Below are 24,226 nucleotides of genomic sequence, written 5' to 3'. Positions count from 1 at the left end.
AGGAAAGAAACGAAGCATGTGTCTGTGTGTAGTTTTAAAGCTGGGATATGTGAGGATCAGTGCCAGGAAGACAGGGTGCTGGGGCTCCTGGATGCGCAGCAAAACCCTGTCAAGGTTAGCAAGCCTCCAGGCGCTTGGTTATTGCAGATGCTTGATCAAAACAGGTGGGAAATTTGTGACCAGCAACTAATGGAGTAAAAAGTGCATCCATTGGAACAAATCACCCACATGTTTAGCAGCAGCACAGCAATTGCAGTCTGCTGTTCCTCCCAGGATCATCCCAGGTTTGCTAGCTGATAAGAACTACCCTGGGTTGGTTCTGGGGTGAGATGGGGTCTCTCAGGTTGTCATTTCTGATGCTTCTTTTATCTCTGCCACTCCTTTGCTGGGAGCCTTGAGATAGGGAAGATAGGGAAAGCGCCCTGTTGGAGTGGCGGTGATTCAGTGGGAAAGGGTTTTTCTCTGTCCCGGCGATATTTATTCCCAAGGAAAAATGATGTCAGAAAGAATCTAATGCTGGAGTCAGGGTTGTGGGGCAGAGCGCTTAAACTTTCAGAGTGATAAAAGGTTTGCCGTCATCTGCAGTAGAGATAAATGGCCTAATCCAGTTTCTAGGAGTACTGGGGTGATTTAAGGAGCACAGAGCTTTCTTTGCAGGCAGGCTCAGCGTGGGTTGTCTTTGGTGCTGTGCTCTGGTACCTGGCATTTTGCCTAGGTTTTGCCAGCATAGTGATGATGAGCTGGTGGCTGAGGTTTGCAGAGATGACTAATGGGTTTAGGTGCCCTAATCCCATTTGTTCAGATGGGATGGGCATTAGAGGGGGAGCTAAAGCTGGTGCTCACTGAGCCTAGGGGCAGACCCCAGGGCACATCAGAGGGTGTTTGAAAACCAGCCTGTGTTGGTGGTGGGCAGGAAACTTCAGCATTATTGCCTCCTTTATTTCTTCAATATTTTGATCAGTGAGTCAGTCTTGGTTATGATCCTGTAAATCCCTTTGTAATCCTGGCTGGAGCATCAGCTGCTCTTGTAAAAAAATTTATGGGGCAGTTAAAGTGTATGAGACAGAGCCATAAAGGGATTTATGAACTGGGAGATGCACAGATGGCTTCATTGCAGCTTTCCCAGCCTGCCTCCAAGGTGCAGAGCTTTTGCCCCAGGTGGCCCTTTTAGGCATGAGGATGCTCCTGTCCGGTCCCTCTCAAGTCCTGGGTGCCCTGCAAACAGTTCTCCCTTGGTAGCTGTTCTGCACCAGCACTGCCCCTCTGTGAGGCTTTCATGCTTCCTCCCAAATTACTTGTAAAGTGGCCGGGAGATGATCTGGATTCCCAGTGTAGAGCTGCACAGGGGAAACACTGTGGTCCATGCATTCATCTGTGGTTGCCTCTAGAAGGGCTTTGGGAAACACCAGTGTGACAGGAATCAAACACTGTTGATCACAGTAAGGGCAAGGTGGCTCAGGAGGGAGGACCAGGCAGCAATGTCCTTCCTGGTCTCCTCCAGAGATGACCTTGAGGGGCTCCTACACCATTCCCAGTCCCCTTTTGGTTAAGAAATGGCACAGGAGGCTGATCGCCCACAGGGGGACCACAGTCCATTTTGGTTCCCCTTTGGGGACTATGGTACAGCACTGGTGCTCAGTTCAGGCTCAGGGATGGCCGTGGGCATGCTCCAACCTGTGGCTGTGCCCCTCACAGCTCTGACAGGATGTCTGCTAACACCATCTGGGGAATCTGGGGGCCTCTTTTGGTTTCTCTGCCATTTGAAAAGGGCAAGATCCCACTTGTTGCATCTCCCTGCAGCATGTTTGGGTCCTGCTGCGTGCATTGCCCCTGTGCGAGGCACCGCACACTTGTCACAGAGGCGGGCCAAGCTGTATCTTACGGCTCCGTACAGGTTGTTGATTATAATTGCTGCACTCTGTCAATTTAGTAGCCGCCACAAAGCTATCAGAGGCTTTTTTAGGTAAATAAATATTTCTTCACTAACACGTAGAGCCTCATAAAGCCTTCACTGTAAAGCCAGCTAATTGTACTTCATGTCTGTAACTGCTCCCCATTGCCAAGGAGGAAGAAGAAGAAGGATAATAGTGGAGGAACAGAGGCAGAGGGAGAGAAGAGGGAATGTAGGGGAGGGTTAGGTAGAATAGGGGAGACCAAAGAGGATGGTAAGGGTCTATGGAGGTGGCATGTGAGGACAGTGATAGCAATCATCCTAATGGGCGTACAGAGTGTGAGGACATGGGGGTCTCCAGTTCTTGGCCATGGCACAAATACTCTTATTTTCTCTCCCTTTTGCTTTGCTCCTGTATTTTCTGCAACAAGGGTCTCCAGGAATGAAGATCTACATTGACCCCTTCACCTATGAGGATCCCAATGAGGCAGTCCGAGAGTTCGCCAAGGAGATTGATGTATCCTTCGTCAAGATTGAAGAAGTCATTGGAGCAGGTGGGTCTTGCCATTGCCTGTCATCCATCCCTTCTTGCCCTCTCCACTGCTCCTGCGTGGCCAGACACCCACCTGGAGCAGTTTTCGGGGGTGTACGTGTGATGCTTCACGAGGAAATCCTCAAGGAATCATAGAATCTACTAGGTTGGAAAAGACCTTTAAGATCATTCAGGCCAACTATTACCCCAGAACTGCCAAGACCACCCACTAAACCATGTCACTAAGGGCCTCATCTACATGGTTTGTGAACACTTCTAGGGATGGTGATTCCACCACTGCCCTTGGCAGACTGTTCCAATGCCTGATTACCCTTTTGATTAAAGAAATTTTTCCTAATGTCCAATTTAAACCTACCCTGGTGCAGCTTGAGGCCGTTACCTCTTGTCCTGTTGCTTGTTACCTGGGAGAAGAGACCGACTCCACCTCACTACAAACTCCTTTCAGGTATTTGTAGAAAGCGATAAGGTGCCCCCTGAGCCTCCTCTTCTCCAGACTAAACAAACCCAGGTCCCTCAGCCGTTCCTTATCACACTTGTGCTCTACAACCCTTCACCAGCTCTGTAGCTCCTCCCTGGACCTGCTTCAGCACTTTAATCTCTCTCTCGTAGTGAGGGGCCCAGAACTGAACACAGGATTTGAGGTGCAGCCTCACCAGTGCCCAGCACAGGGGGACGATCACTGCCCTGGCCTTGTTGGCTACGCTATTGCTGATACAGGCCAGGATGCTGTTGGCCTTCTTGGCTGCCTGGGCACAAGCTGGTTTATGTTCAGCTCCATCAGTCAGCACCCCCACGTCCTTTTATGCCAAGCAGCTTTCCAGCCACTCTTCCCCAGGCCTATAGCAAATGCAGGACCCAGCACTTTGCCTTTCTGAACCTCATCCCATTGGCCACAGCCCATCAATCCAGCCTGTCCAGATCCCTCCATAGAGCCTCCCTATCTTCCAGCAGTTCAACACTCCCACCCAGCTTGGTGTCATCCACAAAGTTACTGAGGGTGCACTCAATCCCCTCATCCAGATCATCAGTGAAGCTGTTAAACAACACTGGCCCTAACACTGAGCCCTGAGGGATACCATTAGTGACTGGTCACCAAGACGTGATAACATTTACCACCACTCTTTGGGTTCGGCCATCCAGCCAGCTTCCAGGCCAGTGAAGAATACACCTATCCAGGCCATGGGCAGACAGTTTCTCCGGGAGAACACTGTGGGAGACAGTTCAAATGTTTTACTTAATTCCTAATAGACAATGTCCACAGCCTTTCCCTCATCAACCAGGTGGGTCACCTTATTGCAGAAGATCAGGTTGGTCAAGCAGGACTTTCCCTTCATGAAGCTATGCTGACTGGGCCAGATCCCTGTGTTTTCTTGCATGCGCTTTATAATCTCACTTAGGATCATCTGCTTCATGACCGTCCCTGGCACTAGGGTCAGGTTGGCAGGCTTGTAGCTTCTGGGGTCCTCCTGAACTGCCCTTTTTGTAGAGAGGTGTCATGTTGGCCAATCTCCAGTCCTCAGGGATCTGCCCGCTAGACCAGGACACCTCAAGACATAAGGTTTTAAGATGAATTAGAGCGGACACAAAGTTGGTTTATGTCCTTAAAGTTCCTATGAGGCAGGAAAAGCTCTATGAACATATTTGCTAGATGACAGTGGGGCCTCTTGGGATTTCCCATTTGGCTTTTCCATGAGATAACAAGAAAAAATCAGATCTCGCTCTAGTCTGTGCCATATTTCCATACATATGTATATATACACATGCATGCACATATCTGTATGTCATCTGTGCTGGTTTTATTGCCATTTTTAAATTAACGTGTCATACTTGTAGAAGAGAAAGTGAGAAGCCAGGGGGAAGTTGCAATGAAGCAATGAGCTAGTTTGATCAGGATCAAGTTCAGTGATATATCAGCTGCCCTTTGCTACTCATCAAGGCAAAGTGGCTGCAAACCTGGCTTAAACATAATCCCTTCACAGGCAAATTTTTCCTTGGTGAAGGAAAAGCTCTCCTGCTGAAAATGAGAGGATGTTTTATCTGCATTTTAAATCAGAGGGCAGCAATGCAAACAACCCAACTATTTTCCATTCCAAGATAAGTGATGTGCAAAAAGGCAACTGAGATTATCAAGGCAGACAACTGATATTTGAGGTAGTCCTTAAATGTTGTTGCTCTTGCTCTGCAAATCCTTATTAGGGGGTTTGCAAGAGCAACCCCAGCCTCTTCTTCTGTCAGTCATGGATTCTGTCACCTTGGAGAAGGTCGCAAGCCTAAACACATCCTCAGCAGCAAACGTTGCCCCTTTAGAAAAGGACAGGTGAGTAGATTTATAGAGGAGAGTATTGCTGAAGGTAATTCCTCATCCAGTTGGTTTGGAGACAAAGCAGCTCAAGCTACCATTATGCTTTGCAATGTTTTTTGTGGAGGAGTAGGTGGTAGTGGATGGTCTTGCACTTGCAGGGGAGTTTGGAGAAGTGTATAAAGGACGCCTGAAGCTGCCTGGCAAGCGGGAGATCTACGTGGCCATCAAAACACTCAAGGCTGGGTATTCTGAGAAGCAGCGCCGGGATTTCCTGAGCGAGGCCAGCATCATGGGGCAGTTTGACCACCCCAACATCATTCGGCTGGAAGGGGTGGTGACCAAAAGCCGACCAGTCATGATCATCACTGAATTCATGGAGAATGGGGCCCTTGACTCCTTCCTGCGGGTAAGATGCTGACATACCTCTGCCTTAATCGGTTAGGGCAGGTGGGTAGTCCTCTGTGGAGGTGCAGCATCCTCCTAAGATTGGGCTGAGCAGCTCTGGGCTCTGTATGCTCACCCCAGTGCCTACTCTTTCTGATTACAGCAAAACGATGGGCAATTCACAGTGATCCAGCTGGTGGGGATGCTCAGAGGAATTGCTGCTGGGATGAAGTACCTTGCAGAGATGAATTATGTGCACCGAGATCTGGCTGCCAGGAACATCCTCGTCAACAGCAACTTGGTGTGCAAAGTGTCTGACTTTGGCCTCTCACGCTATTTGCAGGATGATACGTCCGACCCTACCTACACCAGCTCCTTGGTAGGTACCTTGTGAGGTTTTGTTTTGCCCAGCATCCCCAGTGTCTGCCCTGCATCTGCTGCCAGCTGGACCTGGGGAAAGGGCACTGGACGTATGCTCCAGAGATTCTACCATGGGTTGGAGCATTTCAGGAGGGTTCCCACCACACGGGCTTGTGCTCCAAAGCCCCTGGCTGTGATTCCCACCCATCATCCTCTTTTGCCTCCTTTCTCTTGCTCCCTTTATGTTTTTTTTGCATCACTTCTCCTCCAAGCACCTTTCTGCCCGTAGCAGTTTCCAGATAAGCCCCTTCCTTCTCCTCCATGAAGGGAAGGTGCATGGAGGAGTCACTGCAGAGACAGTAGGGGAGATCACAGCGTCTCCCGATGGCACAATGATGGCATTCTAACTCCCTGGTGCTCCAGGTCTGGTCTGGCTTTCTGTGCTGGAAGCTTGTTCCAGCATTAATTAGAGTCAAGCCTAGTGGGAATTCTGCTGTTCCCCAGCCACCTTTCTCATCCTTAATTAATTCATTTGAAGGTAATGGCAGCCCCACTGTCCCGTTGCTCCCTGCCACCCCAGGAGACACCCAACTCCCCACCATGACTATTCTCTGGCCAGTGAGCTCGGGATACCCTTAGTGGTGTTAAAGATGATTAGAGAAGAAGGGAATGAGCAACCTCATCTAATTGATTAATTAAAAGACTGTGCACTGGGTGCAAGCACAAGGCAGCACTGACTCCTGTAGCAGCAGTTTCTTGGGCTCCAGCCTCCAAAGTGGGAAACCTGTGGAGTGCCTTTAAGGCTGACTTTGTGTTTTAGCCCAGTTGCAGCCTGTTGCTCTTCATCCCCTGCTCAGTTCCTCCCTGCAGTGGACCTGCCCCACTCCTTGCAGGCAGTGGCCTTGGGTCAAACACCCAGCAGTAGCTGCTGGGATGAGGTATAAAGTAGCCTTGGGTCAAACACCCAGCAGTAGCTGCTGGGATGAGGTATGAAGTAGCCTTTCCATCACCTTTAGAGATAAAAGAGGTTGTCTCATCTGTGTTTTTATTTAATTTAGGCCACAATAGATCTGCCCGGCAGCTGGGAAGTGATGCTGTGCCTGTGATTACATCACTCTGCCTCCCACAGCAGGTTTTTAGCTCTGGGGAAAAGGCAGGAAAAACAACCTAGCAGTTAATTTCTCCATTTGTAGTTATTCAAATCACATTTTTTGCCATTCATCTTTCAAGAGCAGCTGACACTTCGGCAGAAAGCCTACGCAAAACAATTGCACTGAACGCTTTACAATGCAGTTCTGCCCCAGGAAATACCGGACATGTCTGTGGTTTTCCTTCATCCCCTGGCTGGTTTTGCTGTTATTTCAGGGTTGCTTTCCCTTGGAGCATTCCCTCTGTACACACTGTCCCTCCACAACATCACTGCCCTCTTGCCATGGCCTCCAGCCCTTCCCATCCTGCCAGGAGCTAATGGGATGGCTTGAGACGCTGAGCCTGATTTTGAGCCTTTAGGAGAAATGAGGGGCCCTGCGTCAAAGGTGCTTTCCTATTTCAGTGCTTTCTGAGTCTCCTTTGAGGCTTAAAGATGTTCTCCTATTTGCATCCCTCTCCAGAAGTGGGGCTGGAAGAACCTTCCAGCAGTTGTGGGAGCCCAGATGATGCTGAAGAGAACGCTTTTAGGTTAGACCTTGTTTCCACTGAAGGCCGATGCATGGGGATAGCTGTGGCTTCTTAACCTGTGATAAGCGCTAATACATTCCTGCTAATAGCCCTTGTCACCTAATGTCTCTCTGGGTAAGGGACCTGGGGACAGGTTATTGATGTGCTGGGTCCTGTAGGGCAGCCGGAGTGGGGAGATGTCATTCAGGGGTCACATGTGAGTGGGATAAACCCTTTTGTTTTGCTTAGTGAGGCCTTTCTGTGCAGGTACATGATACATCCATGAATGTGTTTTTGGCTTCTGTCTCCTCATCACATTGGGTACCACCAGCTCACTCCTTGGTGGCATCCCCAGGACTGGCAGCCAGGGCTGTGCAGAATGGCTCCAACCCTGGCTCATGGATGTCCAGGCTCCTCTGCCAAGGAAGCTGTTTCTCAGCTGCTCTCCCTTTTTCCTTAGGGGGGGAAGATCCCCGTCAGGTGGACAGCACCAGAGGCCATTGCCTACCGCAAGTTCACCTCGGCCAGCGACGTCTGGAGCTATGGCATCGTCATGTGGGAGGTGATGTCGTTTGGGGAGAGGCCCTACTGGGACATGTCCAACCAAGATGTAAGCACTGGGGGTCATTTACACAGCTCTGGAGGTGGTGGTGGTCTCATTCCCAAAACAAATCCCTGCCTGAATGGTTATCTGCTCTTTCACGGAGCCTCGGCAGCATTCAGTTTTGGAGATGAAACAGGCTAGGGAACAGGAGGATGCAAGGAGGGAAATGGGGAAGAAAAGCCAGTGGGCTGGTAATTGGACTTCAGCAAGCCGCAGGGCCTTTGAAAATGTTCAGAGGGTTTGCGAGCAGGGGAAGAGCTTTGGTAGTTGGACTGCTGTACTCCGATGCGATCTGCTGAGATAATGAGTGGCAGCTCTCTGCAGAGAGGAACTGCGGTGCGCGGAGCATCAGAGCAGAGATTAACCTCTGAGGGCCCCAGCTCCGTCGGAGACAGGAGCATCTCCTCCTGCTCCCTTTGCTGCTGATCAGATGGGCTGGCAGCTGCCTTCCCAGTCTGTGGCAGCACTGCCTGTAGCACCTCTGCCCGCACAAGGAGCTTGGCTTGGAATGAGGAGTGGCAGGGGTGGCTTACCCAGTGCTCTGGCTGTGTTTTCCTCCTATATGAGATCTCCAAGTCCCTCATCCTCCTCACATGCTGCTTTCTTCCCCGCTACCCTGCAGGTCATCAATGCCATTGAGCAGGATTACCGGCTCCCACCACCCATGGACTGTCCCGCTGCCCTGCACCAGTTGATGCTGGACTGCTGGCAGAAGGACCGCAACACCCGTCCTCGCTTCACTGAGATAGTCAACACCCTGGATAAAATGATCCGCAACCCGGCAAGCCTCAAAACTGTGGCTACCATCACCGCTGTGTGAGTCTCCCAGCGTGCGGGGGATGCTCTCAGGTCTGCATCCCAAGCCATGGCGACAGGCTCCCTGCACAGCTTGTGCTGCTGGAGGGAAGGATAGGAATTCATCAATCGTTTGCCAGGCGTGGGGGGGTTTCTGTCTTTGCTCTGCCTGACAGGCAAACAAAGAACACATAGTTTTCAGTCAAGCCACAGCAATAATTCTTCGCTATTGATTCTTTATGGTGTGTGACCATGCTGGTGCAGTATCTGTTCTGCCAGTGTCTCTGTCCCTGCAGCTCCTGCAGCTGGATTACAACATGTGGGGTTGCAAAGTGCTGCTCAGCAGAGCAGTATTCCCATGGGATAGGCCTTCCTCATGGCCTTCCTTGTCTCAGGCATGTGGTGGGAGCAGGGCAGTGCTGGGGGATGCACAAGAGCACAGGCTTGGGTAGGGCATCTGTGCACTGGCTGGGCTCTTGCAAGGCAGCCCTTTGGCACTGGTTGGGCTTGTCCCCAGCGGTGTGTCCTCTTGCAGGCCTTCTCAGCCCCTCCTTGACCGCTCCATCCCCGACTTCACTGCCTTTACCTCAGTAGACGACTGGCTGAGCGCTGTGAAGATGAGCCAGTACCGAGACAGCTTCCTGACTGCTGGCTTCACCTCCCTGCAGCTTGTTGCCCAGATGACATCTGAGTAAGTTGCGTGCCATGTGAGGGATGCCCAAAAGCTGGATGCTGTCCAAAGCTGGTTGGGGTTGCAGGGTGGTGGGAAGGTCAGTTTAAGGCACCTGCAAAGGAAGGGTGTGAGTATCCATCACACTGGTCAGCAGAAGCACCCTGAGTCTGGAGGTGGCTGTGTTCACCATCTGGGGGTCAGTGTGTGGGTCTCCCTGCTCTTGGTCCCACTTTGTCCCAGTGATGCTCACAGGGCTGCACTTGGGTACTGTGGCTGTTCTGCTGCCACAAGGCATGGACCAGCTGAGTTTACATCCCTCACCACACCGTGAGACAATAAACCAGACACACCAGCCCCCAGCTGCCCACTGATATTTCTCTATCTGTCTTCCAGAGACCTCTTGAGAATAGGGGTGACTTTGGCTGGGCACCAGAAGAAGATCCTGAACAGCGTCCAGTCCATGCGAGTACAGATGAGTCAGTCTCCGACCTCGATGGCATGACGTCCCTTGTTCGATGGGGAAGGGGACAGGGAGGGCACGTAGCAGAGGGGCAGAGGCGGGAGGGAAGGAACTGACAGGCCCCATGGGGCAGCGTTTGGAGAGGTGCTGCAGCTGCCTGGGGGACTGTGACCACAGATGAAGGATGTTCCTGGGACTCATCTCTAACTGGTGACTTCCGTTCCTCACCAACAAAAGCACACTTACCAATGTCATGGGGAACAGCTTATAAATACATATAAATATGTACAAATCATATATTTAAAAAACAAAACAAACACAGAAAAACAATGAAGACAAACCAATGTGCGTTGGGGAAGCAAACCCAAACCCTAGAGACCAGACTCCAATCCCACCACCAGTGAGCAGTGGTCAAAACTGAAAAGGGGGAAGGGAGAGGCATGAGATGGAGCTTCCCATCCAGAGAAACCACCTTCCTTTTCTTCTTTTGACCTCCCCCCCTGCCCTCTCCTTCCCTGCTCACCCCACTCCCTTCTCTGCTCATGGACTGGGCGGAAGTGTCCTGAAGACTTCTCCATAGCTCTCTGCCATCCCACCCGGGTGCCACTCCAGCAACTACCAAAGGACTTCACTGACCACTGCATGGAGGATCCGACTCAATCCAGTTAATGTCTTCATATTGAAGAAGTGATGTACCTTCAATAGAAAACCTTGGGGTTTTTGTTTTTGTTTTTTTTTTCTTTTTCTCTTTTGCTTGCATTTTTTTTTTCCAAAAAGGAAAAAAAAAAAAAAAGGATTAAAAAAGATACCAATCCATCCTGGAAAACAGAAAGAGGTGTTCCCGTGTGTGTGTGCGCTCGTGCGCGTGTGTACGTCATTACCCTACTGTGGACTCACTGCTTGTCCGTAACCGAAGATCACCGCTGACCCTGTGGCCAGCAGCCAGCTGGTCCCCAGCCCAGGGGGGAACAGGGGTTGTGCCCACAGCTCCCAGGAGTGGGAGGGAGCAGGGAAGTGCCCAAGAGCGAAGCATCCTGCAAGCAAGGATGATGCCAAGGGCCGGCCGGTGCAATGGGGACGGGATGGGACCGGAGGAGCCGCTGTGTGGTTGTGACTGGGTTGGTGACTGCTGGAGAAAGGAGGAGAGGTGCTCTGGGAAACAGACTGCTAAGGCCTCCCGAGCCTCAGCAATGCATGGAAGATGGCTATGGAGGACTTTTTTCCCCATCTTGTGGATCTAAGGATTTTGACATTGATTTACAGACTTAGGTTTCATGGCTTCAGAGGTAGGTCCATTAGTCTTGTGTGTGTCTCTGTCCATCCATCCATCCGTCCTTTCTCTATGTTTTACTACTTGCTTCCTTAAAGCCTCTTCCAGTGAATGTTTCCCTGTGTTTAATTTGATTTTCTTTTTGTTCCACCGTCGGTCTCCTTTGCAAATTGATCTAGTTAAAATTACTAGACACGTGTCAGTGTTTACACAGAATACTGTAAGACTGGGCAATCTAACTTCCCTCTGTGGATCGCGCTGAGAGTTTATAAAATGAATGAACTCTTAATAAGGCTTTTACTTAGATGGTTGTGCGGAGGCTGTAATGATCCATCACCGTGGTCTTGCAGGCACTGCACTGGCAGCAAGCGGCACCCACATGGCAGGGAGAGCAGTGGCATGGGCAGGCTGCCCACTGTGCCTCAAGGGCTGCTGGTCCCTGCTCTTATTTGGTGGACCATACATGTGTGAGGAGCTGTCCTCCTCGAGCATCCACCCCCACTGTGGGGATGCCCCACCTCTGCTTGTGCCGAGTTGCATCCATGCTGTGTTGGATGTACTGCATCCTCCTGGGTCTTCCGGGTGGCCCATGTCCAGCTCTGCTGTAGGGATACCTTGTGTCTGTGCTGTGGGATGCCCTGTCCATCAGTGCCTGGAGGATGTCTCATGTCCACCTGTGCTGTGGGTTTTCCCCCTTGTCCTTCCTTGCTGTGGAGATGCCTCACATCCAATCACACCATGGGGTTGCTCCTTGTCCATCTGCACCATTGGATTGCCCAACATCTGTTTATGCCATGGAGGTGCCTCACCAGGTTCGTTTGCTGCCACTGAGCACAAGAGACAAGCTCTTCCTCTGCTGTTGCCAATGCCTGTCCATGTGTCCTCGGTGTGAACGTTGTCCCCTGTGCTGAGGCCATCAGGCTGCTGTCTGGCTAGGGGACCCCCTTGTGTCCAATGGGGAGTATGTACTTGGTTCAGGAGGATGGTGGCTGACACCACCAGCAGATGAAGGACCCTGGTGATGAGGTGCTTTCTACACCTGCAATTTTAGTTCTTTAATTGCCTGAAGAAGATGACCCACTGCTCTGCTGAAGAACAGGAACTAACAAGATGCAGGAATGAGCTTGTTTCAAATCACTGAACTCCTCCCAGAGAAGGAGACGGAGAAAAACACCCCTTGTTTACAACAGCAGGGACTGCTCCTCGTCCTGTCTGATAGACGATCGCTAATACCTCATGGGATACTCACGGCCCAAATCTGTATTCCAGGATGTTGTCACACGGAATACAACATGCAGATGGAGCGGGCGCCATGCATGCTAATACGCTGCCTTGCCACATTGATATTCGCTGGCAGTGAAGGCTCCTTTGTGGGTTTTTTTATGATTCCTCTTTTATTAGAAGGAAGCTAAAGGCATTTAAAGAAGCGAATGACAGCGACACAGGCTAAATATCAAAACCCCACCTTTATGACTCCCCTGCTGTATGTCACTTGGCCATGCAAGCGCCTGTGAAGCAGCTGGTCCGGCACCCTGCTCCTCATCCTCCTGGATGGAGGGATGATGTGATGGCACCACAGCCCTTTCTTAGCATAAAACCTGTAACATGAAGCATTGAGTCCTGCACATCCAACCCAGCAGACGGGGTACCCACAAGTGGATAAACTGGCTGCTCAAGTTCTCAGATGCTTTCAGAGATACTGAGTCCTCTACTTCTTGGTTTGATTTCCCAGTGTGGATGATGCTTGTGACCTTCCCTGGCCCTTGGCTCACCCGAGCTGCCAAACACCCATAGATAAAGCACCACTGCTGCCTTGCCCATGGCATGGTGGCTGCAGGCAAGTTTCTGGCTTGCAAGAAACTTGTGCTGTGGGTGTCAGCATGGAAAGGAAGCACATCTGGGCCCCAGGACTGCCACTGATGGAGGAGGGAGAGGCTTTTGTCTGAGAGTGGCACCATGTTTGCATAGCACATGTTTGCAGCCTTCCCCAAGCTTCACAAAGCTTTTCTGTCCAGGAACAGCAGCATTATCTCTGCCTAGTCATGACAGCATGGTTGTGTGTCTTTGGACTGGCTCTTCTTTTCCTTCATCAGATGCCAAGGAGGAAGCTCTCACCAGGGTAGGAGGTGCAGGGCCCCACCAAAGAGGTGCTGCCTAAGTCAAGGCTTGCTGCCAACATTCAGTCCTCTGTGTCAAAAGCAGACTCCTGAGTGCTTGGTTGGTCATTGGTTGGTCCAGGTCATTTAAGAAGTCTCCTTCATTAGCGATGTCATGGAGAAGTAGTCGAGATGCTCTCACTTTGCCTTGTGCAGAGATGGGGCAGGAGCCACAGGCAGTGGTGGGACCTGGGGCTATGTTTTTATGCACTGAAGAGTGGTGCAGTTTTGGATCCATTGGATGCTTTGCCAACTTGGAGCAGTTCTGCCAAATGTAGGGAAAGAACCCCACATTTGGCAGAAAGAAAAAAAGTATTAAATAAAAGAAAAGAAAAATAAAACCACTAACTGTGGTCTAAAAATGAAAGCTCCTGTTTCACATTGTCTTCTGATCCATTGGAATTCCTTTCTTAGATCAAAAATTATCCCTCCCTCCAGTTTTGGTTTGCATAGAAATGAAAGTTAGAAAAAGGTTTTTCTGGTCAAAATGAACCAACTCCACAGACCTTTCCTCTAGGCTGGGTTTTATCCATCACACAGGGTCCTGGTAGGTTCATCTGCCATGTGCTAGTGCTGGGAGGTGCCCTTCAGTGGTGGACTCTGCTGGGATGGGTTGTAGCTTCTTGTAGCTGAAGCTCATTCATGGCATCTTGCTCCTCTGAGTGCTCCTGCCTCTGTGCTTAGGAGCAGCGCTTGGATGCGGTTGCTCACCTGGGTTGCCTTTAAGTGAGCCCACCTCATGCTTGCTGTGCTCCTGTCTTTTCACAGGAATGCTTGGCAGTTGTCAGCTCCTCTACATTCCTATGACAACTGCAAAAACCTCAGCCCATATGTGTCTTCTGTGTGTGTCTGTGTTGGCTTTGTCTTTTTTTTTCATGTTGTATTACATAAACAATAAGGAATTTTGCTACAGAAACCCTTTTCAGACCTTGGCCCCAGGTCTTGGTGTGAGAGTGAGTGGGCAAGGTGATCACATCTGGACTGGGTGTTGCCAACTGGCTTCACATTGCCCTCTCCCTTCTGCATCCTCTGGAGTCAGCCCCCCTGTATAGCTCCCCACACCCCCCCCACAAAAGCCTCCATTGACAATTCAGCTGTATCTTTTTCCCCTGGGCTTTGCTGTGTCTTTTGTACAACCCCATCTCTGGTGGGCTGCACTGTGCGTGATGGAGGATTCAGCAGCAGCTTTGTCAATAGCAGTAATTAAAATGAGATGTCGTGCTGCTGCAAGCGAAGGTGAACTCAGCCACTTGCACATCCAAGGCGAGAGGGAGCTTTTGAATGTGGAAGAGGAGCATGTATTAATAGCATTATTATGTGCCTCTTTCTAGAAAAAAAAAAAAAAAGGAATGTATTTTATGCCATTTAATGACCTTCAAATTAACAGTTCTTTGAAAGCACTTATGTATATTTAATTTTAAATGTTGCTGCAAGTCAGAGCGGGGCTTGCGATGAAAACAGCAGGCAGCCGGTTTTTAAATAACAGTGAGTTCAGACCATTATTTCTGAGCCTGTCAGCTTCTGGTGCTTGTAATGCTCCTTTCCCTAGAGAAAATGGGGCTGTCTCTCCCCCTGTTGCTCTTCCCTTCTCCTTCATCTCTGCCCCAGGAACTCCCTTGCACTAGCCTGAGCCCTGCAGGTTCTCTTCTGCTTTCTTCTCCTCTTCAGGGCAGTGGCATCCTCTTGGCGAGCCAGTGGGGAGGATGCTGATTTGGAGTGAGGGAAGGGTTGTATTGGGGTTGATTTGCAGAGGTCTTGTCAATAAAGCTGGCTGCATCCCTGCCTGCTGTTTGAGGACATCCCTGTGGGAGTCAGGGGAGCATCACAGCTGGCCTGTGGCCTAGCATAAATCATTGGGCATCACCTATGGAGGGTTTTTTCGCATCGCCACCAACACATTTGTTGTATGATGGGGACAGACACGTTTGCATTTGTTGGGGTCTAAATTAATGCTTTTGCCTCTGATCCATAAAAACTGCCGATATATTTGAGCCACGCTATGTTCACTTGGAAATCATTACTTATAAACATTGAATTTGACTTTAAAGAAAAAGGGATTAATCGGTTTCTAAGATGAGGAATGGATTTATAGACCCTGCGATGGATTTTCAAGCTCTCAGAAATGTTCTGCAGCTCCAAGGCCAGCCATCCTCTTCCAACTGCAGATGGAAAGGGAGGTGGTTGGGGCCAGGGTTTCACATCCAGCTTGTGCATTCATCCAAGTGCTGTGTGTCTTCTGCTTCCTCAATGTCCCCACTGTGCAAGGAGCTGCAGGGGATTATTTAACCACCATGTCATCATCTGCATTGGTGCCTCTTCTGTGAAAGATCCTGCCAGAGTGGATTCTGATCTAATTATGACTTGGGAACCTTTCATATTATCTTCAAAGAGCCTGAAGAAGACCTTTTTCAGCAGTTCCCAGTGAATCTCCTCTGTTTCAGAAGAGCCAGAAAGTCCCTAAGTGATGATGGAAAACAGACAAAGTGCATGCCCGTGGGACTCCCATGGCGAGTTATTTCACCCTGTCAATGATTACTCTGTTGCTCCTGTTTCAGCTTATATTTTTCCTAGAATGGGTTTGTGTTGGATGGGTCCTTTAAAGATCATCTTGTCCAGTGCTCCTGCCATGGGGGAATGGCTGTGCTCAACCTTCTCCAAACCCTGCCTCTGGGAGGTGTGAGAGCTGCCATTGTGTTGCGTTCTCCCAGTTCTGATGCGCTTGGGTTGTGGTTCTGCATCTGTGTCTTGGGGGATGTCTGCTGGCTTGTGTCCATCTGTCATTGGACCATGATGGACTATATTGCCATCCCAGGGTTTGCCTTGGAAAGAAGAGCAGATGCAGCTGCTCTGATCAGGAGAGGAAATGTGAGATGGGAACCAGGCAAATGCCTTTGGGTACTGTAAGTATCCATGGCACTAAATTTGGTCTCTTGGTTCATAGAATCCTAGATTGGTGTGACTTAGAAGGGACCTTAAAGCTTAGAGAAGTTCATGTCAGAGAAGCAAATCGGTGCTAGGGAAGGAAATGCATCTTCCTGTGGTGACTATGGTACAATTCAGCTGGACCTTTCTGGGTTGTCAGAGCTGCTAGCACTCTGGGGACAGTGTCCCAATGTGTCCTATCTGCTTTGGCTGTCCTACAGGGCACAGTGTTGTGAGCATCCCTCCAGCCTGGGATTAGCTGCCTGCTCCCTCCTCATATGTGTCTGAGCATCTCTATTGCTTCTGCTCTCCTTCCTCTGGCCATTGGCCTTTAAAATGCCGTGAAGCCCCTAGCTATCCAGGGCTATCCTTGGTGCATGTCCTGTTGTGCCTGTTTTAGGGGGATCAGTGGGTCCCAGCAGACCCTAACACACAAACAGCAGGTGGAGGAGAAACCAGCTGCATTGTGAAGTGAGGTGACCGTGGACAGCATGGCTGTGCTGGTGGCAGAGGTAGGATGGCACTGAGGTCTCCCGGCCCATCTCTGGATGGAAGTGCTGGAGGAGGTTAATCTGGACAAACCAGCTGTATGAATTTTAAGTGGATTAGCTGAACTCTGCTCCTTCCCAAAACAGACTCGCCTTTTCAGTACCGATGTGCAGGTGGATTAGGCAAAAATCTACTTAAGGCTGTGTTAATTCTAGGGAGGTTAATGCCTATCCACTTAACAAGTTAATTGGAGTGAACTATTCTCTGTGTCCCCAAGTAAACAAGCTTTCCCAATCCACCAGCCCGTGCTGTGGCTTTCCCTTATCTGCTCTCCTATCCCTACACCTTGCCCAGGAGCTGACATCATGGTGGGGATGAACCTGCTCCTCTCTCGATTGTTATCCTCAGGGGTCTTATTAGGCAATTGAACCCTTGCAAGAAGTTAAGGGAGAGAGAGCAGGGAAATTATGGTCATCATCAGTGCAATTATCAATGCTAATTAGCACTGAGCAGGACTGATGGCAGGAGGTACAGACCATGCCAAGTGTTGCCTAAGAAGCAAGGTGAGCCTGGTGTCAGAAATGTAGGCTGGAGCCTTGAGGATGCTCTCACGGGCTGGTGGCTGTGAAATGTGTGCAGGCCAGCTGGTTCATTGTTCCCCCATCATGCTATAGGGTGAATTCTTGATTCCCCACCATGGTAATGTGGGAGGTGTCCACAGCCAGATGCTACTGGCTCTGGTCTGTTGGCTGGGGTTAGTGCTGGGGTGGCAGTGCCATACCCCAACGCCAGTGATGCCCAAATGGGGACAGAGCTCCAGGAGGCTCCTGCCCAAAGGGCAAGAGCCAGGCCAGAGCCTGAAAAGGGCTCTCAGAAGTGGTTTGTAATACAGTGGTTGCTTTGGGGGCAGCTCCACAAGTGCATCCATCCCTTACCTGCTGTGAAGCTGCTCCCCTTTTCCACAGCAGCACTCAGGAATAGCAGCTGGGTTTGCAATGCCATCCATCCTTTGATCGTTTGGGGTATTTGCAGTTCTGCCTGGGCTGTCCTATTCCCATGAGCACGGAAAGGGAGAGCACCCGAGGGCTGGCATGCTGCCTGCATCCCAACCACGATGCTGGCTCTCCTACAGCTATACTGATGCTGATAACACCTTCCCTTATGGGATGCCTTCTCATCTCACAAACGTGGCCTTTCTATTGCTATTTGTGTCATGCCAACAGTTACAGGCTGAGATCAAAGCCCTCTGTGCTGAGCTGCTTGCAGGGGCTCCCACGCTGGAGCATGGGAAGAAGGATGTGCAACAGGGGGTGATTCAGTGGTTGCGTGCCTGGGGAGTGATCAAATGTGCCGCCCCCTCCCCATCATCTCCTGGCTGCCATGACCTTACCTTTGGGTCCTTTGGGATCTTTGCAGATCATCCATAGCTCTCCCTGGATGAAGGGAGGGGCTGCAGCTGCACCCTGCCCGGGAGGGGCACAGGCTCCTCAGGGGAATATAAACCCCAAACCCTTCCCAGCTCCACTGCTGCTGGGCAGGTTGGGTGGCTGTGGCTAAATGAGCTGGGAAAGGCCACAAGGAGAAGGTGGTGCTGGAGCCATTGCTTGGCTTTAGCTTTAATGTGGCCAAATCCACGGCCGATACCAATCACTGTCACCTCACTGACTTGGGTGCAGCCACCTTGATTTGCAGCCCTGGGTTCCTGTGGACCCATCTGGCTCAGCAGTGTGTTCAGCAGCATCTGCTGCACCCTGCGTCTGTTGCCTTCTGTAAAACATCAGTTGTATTTCTGTTGTCACTGATTTTCTGGCCTTTTAGGCTGTTCTGCTCCCGTTAATGCTAATGGGAGCCATGAGACTGAATCTCCAAGCACTGAAAATGGACCCCGGTGCATAAGGAATATGTAATGATATCTTTTCCCCATGCCAAAGCTCTTTTTTTTTCCCATAGATCATCTCAATTTCTGTCATGCTTTCTCCCATGCCCCTTTTTCTGCCAAGCACCAAATTACTAAATAAAAGTTTCATTGCTACCCAGGTTTGCAAAAAAAATTATTTTCATTCAGGAGAATGATGAATTTTAAGAGCACTGAAATGTCAGACACAGCTGGAGTTGGTTTTTGAAAGCATTGGTATGTTCAGAGAGGCACAGAGGCACCCGGCAGTAATTAGCCATTGAGCCCCAGTCGTCAGTGGCCCAGCAAAGGGGCACAGCGGTCATCTGCTTTGTTATTTAATGTGGTGCCTTTATGTTTCCAAGCTGCAGCTGTATATTAAAAGCATCTTCACCTCTCCAAAGCAGCTATATAATGGGGTTTGCTGCTACATAGGACTTCTTGGTTGCAGGGTGAGAAGGAGGTGCTCCTGGTGCTGCTCTTCTAGTTTGGAGACCTTCTGGCTTCCCCCTGGCAGCAGAGAAAATGAGTGGGCTTTGTTACATTGGAAAGAGTGATTTCATGGTGCCTGATGGTTTGCTTCTGCTTTAGACCTGAGGGTGCTCATACTGCAGTGGGAGGGGGGAGAAAGAAAAGCATCATCACTGCTGGGGTACATAGTAACCCTCCCGCCCCCAAAATCAAGGCTCAGTCTCTGCTCGCTGAAGCATCTCATCTTCACAAAGAAATGTGTCTCTTCCATTCTTTTTTGTTCCCCGGAGGAAAAAATGGAGAGCTTTCAGTGAAATCATCAGTTTTCTGACAGCATATTAATTAAACACTGCTTTTTGTGGGTTTTTTTTCCCTTTTTTCTTTGAGAGGCTAGATCTGCTGTAAGATTTCTTTGGGTTCTGCTGGATGCAGCTGCCATCAGCTGCAGGACAGAAGGGCTCAGCATTCCAGCACATGGGTTTGGGGAGGTGCTGCTGCATCTCCCAGCATGGGACATGCTTGTTCTCATCCTCTTCTCATTTCCGTCCTTGCAGGGGCATCAAGTCCAGCACCACAGTGGCACTGGAGAGGGGATTGACACTGATTCCTGGGGATCGCTGCCCTCCGCCACCCATGAGATGATGATGGTGATGCCCCCCGAGCCGCAGCGTGCCCCGTGCCAGCCAGCCCTACCCTGTCCTGTACATAACCAGTGAGATGTCTGTAAAAGATTTCAACCCTTGTAATTTTTTTTGCCCTCCCTCCCCCTGCCTCCTTCCCCAATTTGTTGATTGTGTTGAAATTGTCGGAGTTTGTAACAGTAACTTTCAGAGAATATTGTACTAAAGAGAAAATTGCACTCAATAAAAATGATGAAATAAGCCTGATCCCTCTCCTTCCCTTTCCCGGGGGCAGTCTTTCTGCTGCCAGTTTCTCTCCAGCTCGGAGTTGGGTGAATATTTGCCATGAATATTCATTTGGGGAACTGGCAGCGCTCCATCGCTCCTTGACTTACCTCAGATTTTGATGTCTATCAGATTTGGCTCTCCAGTTTGTAAATGAAGTGACTCGATTCTCAGCGATCCCTATCGGAGGTTGCTTGCTTGCTGCAAAAAGCAGGGAGAAGGAATTTTCTTGGCGTGGGTTTCTCTGCAGAGTGTGTTTGAAAGTCCTGATGTGGAATCGCTCGGGGAAGCCACGCTGGAAGTGCTGACTGGGATGAAAGCGCCGTCTGTGCTGGGGGAACACAGTGGCTCCTCGCCTCCCCAGCCTTTGTGGAGCCTGTCGATTAAAAGGCTGATGCTCAGCTTGAACATGCTTGCCTTAAGGATAACCATAAATGGTTGCAGGAAAATGGATTCTTCCCTTTGCATTGGCTATGTTCAGGCTTTTTATCCAGCTGCAACCATACAGCCCATCCAGGTGCTGCTGTGTGAGATTAGCTGACCCTGCTGGCCTTGGGTGACCACAGGGAATGTCCTCCAGCTGGCAGTGAGGGCTGGAATGGGAAGGTTTAGATTTTCATATATATGTATGTATATATATATATAAAAATATTTATATATATCCATTTTATATATATATAAATATTTATATATATATAAAATGGATAGCTTTAGAAATATATCACCACCACCCAGGTATTTGGGTTCAGAAAGAGGAGCTGCTACAGGGAGAGCTTTTGAGTTATCGGATTCCCATGCCTTGTGGTTTTGGGGTGATCTTATGGGGAGGGAGGTGTCTGCTGTGGGTGGCGCTGGCACATCCCTGAGGTCTCTGCTGCCTTGTAATTCTCAGAGCAGTGGTATTGCTGATACAGGGCTTTCTCACGGCTGCTATCCAGAGATCTTTCCGACTTCTTGCTGCCCTGGGCTCACAGTGAGTTTTGCCCCACGCTTCTTGCACAGGGGGAGAATGGCAAGCTTGGAGTAAATGGGTTTTTGAGGTGTTTTGGTGGAGGGCTTTTTAGCCAAACCCATCCTGACAAATGAAACCAGATCTCCCCTGCCGTCAAATCCAGCCTCCTGGCAGGTCTTTGGACATGCAAGATGCAAATGGGCAGCGGCTGATAGAGGGCAGAGCTGAAGCTGTTTGTGTGTCCTTGATTGAGTAGATACTTGACTTAATGAGCTACCAGTGTTAGTCCTCTGGGATTTGGGGAAAAGAGAGGGTATATCCCTTACACAGGTTGCCCCGAGGTTTTCCCTTTAAGTAACCAAAAGACATTTACAGCCAGTGCTTAACGTTACCAAAGTAGCTTGTCTGGGAATAGCCTTTTAATAGGGTCTGGAGGAGCCCTGCTGGCAGTTTGATGGCTTAATGGGACTTTGAAGGATGGCGAGGAGCTGTGTGGGGTCACTAGCAGAGCCCAGAGCACAGGGACAGTCCTTGATGCAGCCTCACCATGCTGATACAGGTTTATGCAGCTGCAGGCTTTGTCCCTTGTAGGTTTTTTCCCCACAGGATGCAGTCACCTGCATCCCAGCTGGAGCAAGACATCATTTGCCAAGGCCACACAGGGTCCAGAAAACTTTGCCTGAGCTTTGAATACAGATACAGGAGTCTGTCACAGCCAGAGCAGGGGCTGACTTTCCAAATGATAAATCTTTCCTTCATGGTTCTCAGGTTTGAGGAATGGAAGCTGTGTGTTGGCTCCAATTACTCTGCACCAGCCCTCAGAAGTTTCAATATACCTGATACTCCAGCACACCAGCTCGGTGCCAGCCTAACCCAATCGCCAGTAGAGTAGCTCCTGATTTATCCCACCACATCCAGAAAATGGCTGCTCTCAACACAGGATGGGAATGAGGAGTGCTGGCTCCGTGTGGGGTGCAGTAGGGTGCTGCTCACTCTTGGGGTCTGGTGGGAGACAATTGCTCTTACTCCATTACTATGGGGCAAACGAGGCATTGGGCACAGCTCTGGCCTGAGGACAGCGCTGCCCATGGGGAAGAGAGGTGGCTGGGAAGCTACCTGCTGCACAAAGAGATGTGACAGAGCAGCAGGAGAAGGTCTGAGACACACATCCCTGGTCCTCTCCCACTTCCCTCCTTCCCTCCCATACTTGGCAATGAAAGACAAATAAAAGACAAGCCCAAGAGGACTATAGGCTAAATTGTAATTGGAGCAATATGGTCCGATTATAAAGTTATGTGCCAACCCGCATTAAATGGCAGCATCTGCTTTAATTATTGGCGATGCCTCATCGCCTATTAAAAGTGCTGGTTTTTTTTCCTGGAGGGCAAGCCTGGCAGGCTGCAGCGGTGCTGGAGAGCCTGTGCCGAAGCCAGGAGGGCTTGGATGGAGCAGGGCTGGGTGAAAATCTCCTCCAGGCCCTGTGGGAGGTGTTTTGGGGAATGCTCTCAAGAAAGCCACCTCCTGTCACCAGCCAAGTTGCTAGTTTCTGTTTATCAGGTCACGCTGCATACACCTCCCAGGTAAGATGCACATGCATGCACCAACCTGTGTCTGCGTGCACAGCTTGCATCCTCCCTGCTCCCCAAGGTGCTCAGAACAGGGCAGGATTTACTCCACTCAATTGCTTTTATCTGGTTTCTAGTTACCATCTTGATTAAACCTGCATAGCCACCCCCTCGCTGTCCCCAGAGCCACCCCCAGCACCAGGTATGAAACCCTCCAGCCTGTTTGGGCAACAGCTTGATGCTATTGATTCTGCTCATGCTCTGGAATGCTCATCTACCTGGACTTGTGCAAAGCATTTGACATTGTCCTGCATGACACCCTTGTCTCTAAATTGCAAAGGCATGGATCTGACAGATGGATCACTCACTGCATAAGGAACTGGCTTGATAGTTGCACTCAGAGAGTTGTGGTCAATGGCTCAATGTCCAAGTGGGGACCAGTGATGAGTGGTGTTCCTCAGGGGTCAGTATTGGCACTGTTTAACATCTTTGTTGGCAGCACGGACAGAGGGATTGATGCACCCTGTGTGGCACAGGCTGGTGTCCACTCTCATTGAAGGAACACAGAAAGTCCAAACCCTGAAACACCCATTCTGCCTGCCTGAAGACCCCCTCACATCCCGATGCTATGAAGTGATCATTCCCACCCCCACTAAGAGAATGTTTTGCCCTCCCTGGACTGTTGATGCTCTCGGCACGTGGTACTAGAGCTGCTTCCAAGCCTTTTATCTGCTGGTGCCATGTGCAGTCCATGTATTATTTACTGTGTGCCTTCCCAGCTCAGCACTGCGCACCAAATTATTCATTTTCCTCATGGGCTTTTTCCATGGCTCTAATCAGGGTTTCTTAGCTCTTTATAAATACTAATGAATTTATTTCCCAATGCCCTTGTGAGGGAGATGGGGTACTACATCTTTACACACAGCGAGTTCCAGCATGGATTTGGGGACTTCAAAGCCATGTAGGCACCCTGGGAGGCTGTAAATGCTGGTTTGGCACTGGTATGTTGGCTCCTTGCCTCCAGGTATCCCAGCAGGAGGGTAGATGATGCCCACCCTGGTGCTGGCCCCCCTATGGGTGATCCCCGCTCAGCCTTTATCTCAACAGTGCCTTACCCTTGGAGGACCCATCTTCCCTCCTGTATTTAGCATTTATCTGACCACATGGCTTTGCAAACATATGGCTGTAATGTTGGACATGGCGACTCCACCATGGGACTGCTGCACTGTGTGCACTCAGGGAAGCCTGTCAACTTTAATGCTGCAGAAGAGGTTGCAGCTTTCCATGCCCACCAGGTCTATGTCTCCACAAATAAGCTTTCCTCCCCTCTTCTCTGCTTTCTGAATTGCACCGGGGGCCACAGACCTTACTTGCTTCTCCCTTGGACCTTTTCCCTGGGCACTGTGCCCTCCATCATTCCTGGTGCTTTGGGCTCCTTGCTCTCCCCAGTTGTTCCTCACTCTTTAGGTGGCCTCACACTGCACAGAATCAGCATCTTTTTGCCATGCTCACTTCTTATTTGCTGCTTTGTGCATGTCCCTCTGCCTGTCTCTTTGCTGGACCCCTTTCTTTCAGTTTTTCCCTCCTCTCAACTGACTTGACCAGGGAATATGGAGAGAAGCAGTGTATACTGGGGCAGCAGGTGTCAGGTCAGGACTGGTTTTAGCTTGGGGAGGATTCATTAACTGGGGTGTGATATGTGCGATAGCTGGGAACTGACTGGGAGTGCTGAACCCTGCTCACAAGGTGCTGAGCTGTGCTAATAAGCCTAATTGACAAACAAGGTGTCTCTGAGACTACTAATCAGCTCAGCTGAGCTGCACTGTGGGTTTATCAGCCTGTGAGCTGCTGGGTAGTGCAGGGAGGGAGTTATTGCTTTCATGGGGCCAACCTGTATCAAAGTATTAGCAGTCAAGACCTCTGC

At 50.1% G+C, this 24,226-nt stretch overlaps 1 protein-coding gene across 3 annotated transcripts in view; it reads left to right on the top strand.

Moving 5' to 3' along the window:
• The window catches only part of EPHB1 (EPH receptor B1), a 77,721-nt gene extending 57,960 nt beyond the window's left edge, over window positions 1–19,761 (top strand). For 2 of the 3 annotated variants that reach the window (XM_061354448.1, XM_061354450.1), the window contains exons 10-17: window positions 2,323–2,445; window positions 4,905–5,152; window positions 5,294–5,509; window positions 7,607–7,756; window positions 8,373–8,566; window positions 9,081–9,236; window positions 9,612–10,964; window positions 19,435–19,761. In XM_061354448.1, coding sequence (XP_061210432.1) covers window positions 2,323–2,445; window positions 4,905–5,152; window positions 5,294–5,509; window positions 7,607–7,756; window positions 8,373–8,566; window positions 9,081–9,236; window positions 9,612–9,720 — 1,196 coding nt within the window. In that variant the 3' untranslated portion in view covers window positions 9,721–10,964; window positions 19,435–19,761. Of the gene's footprint in view, window positions 1–2,322; window positions 2,446–4,904; window positions 5,153–5,293; window positions 5,510–7,606; window positions 7,757–8,372; window positions 8,567–9,080; window positions 9,237–9,611; window positions 10,965–16,426; window positions 17,088–19,434 lie in introns of all 3 variants that reach the window. The other variant, XM_061354449.1, reaches the window with a different exon arrangement.
• Window positions 19,762–24,226: the final 4,465 nt, after the last annotated feature.

This window comes from Neopsephotus bourkii, unplaced genomic scaffold (genome assembly GCF_033783945.1).
Source record: "Neopsephotus bourkii isolate Nb327-2 ecotype Australia unplaced genomic scaffold, CSIRO-AGI_Nbou_v1 NB_739, whole genome shotgun sequence".
NCBI lineage: Eukaryota > Metazoa > Chordata > Aves > Psittaciformes > Psittacidae > Neopsephotus > Neopsephotus bourkii.
The sequence above is the reverse complement of the archived record's forward strand: the minus strand, read 5'-3'. Positions and strand labels throughout refer to the sequence as shown.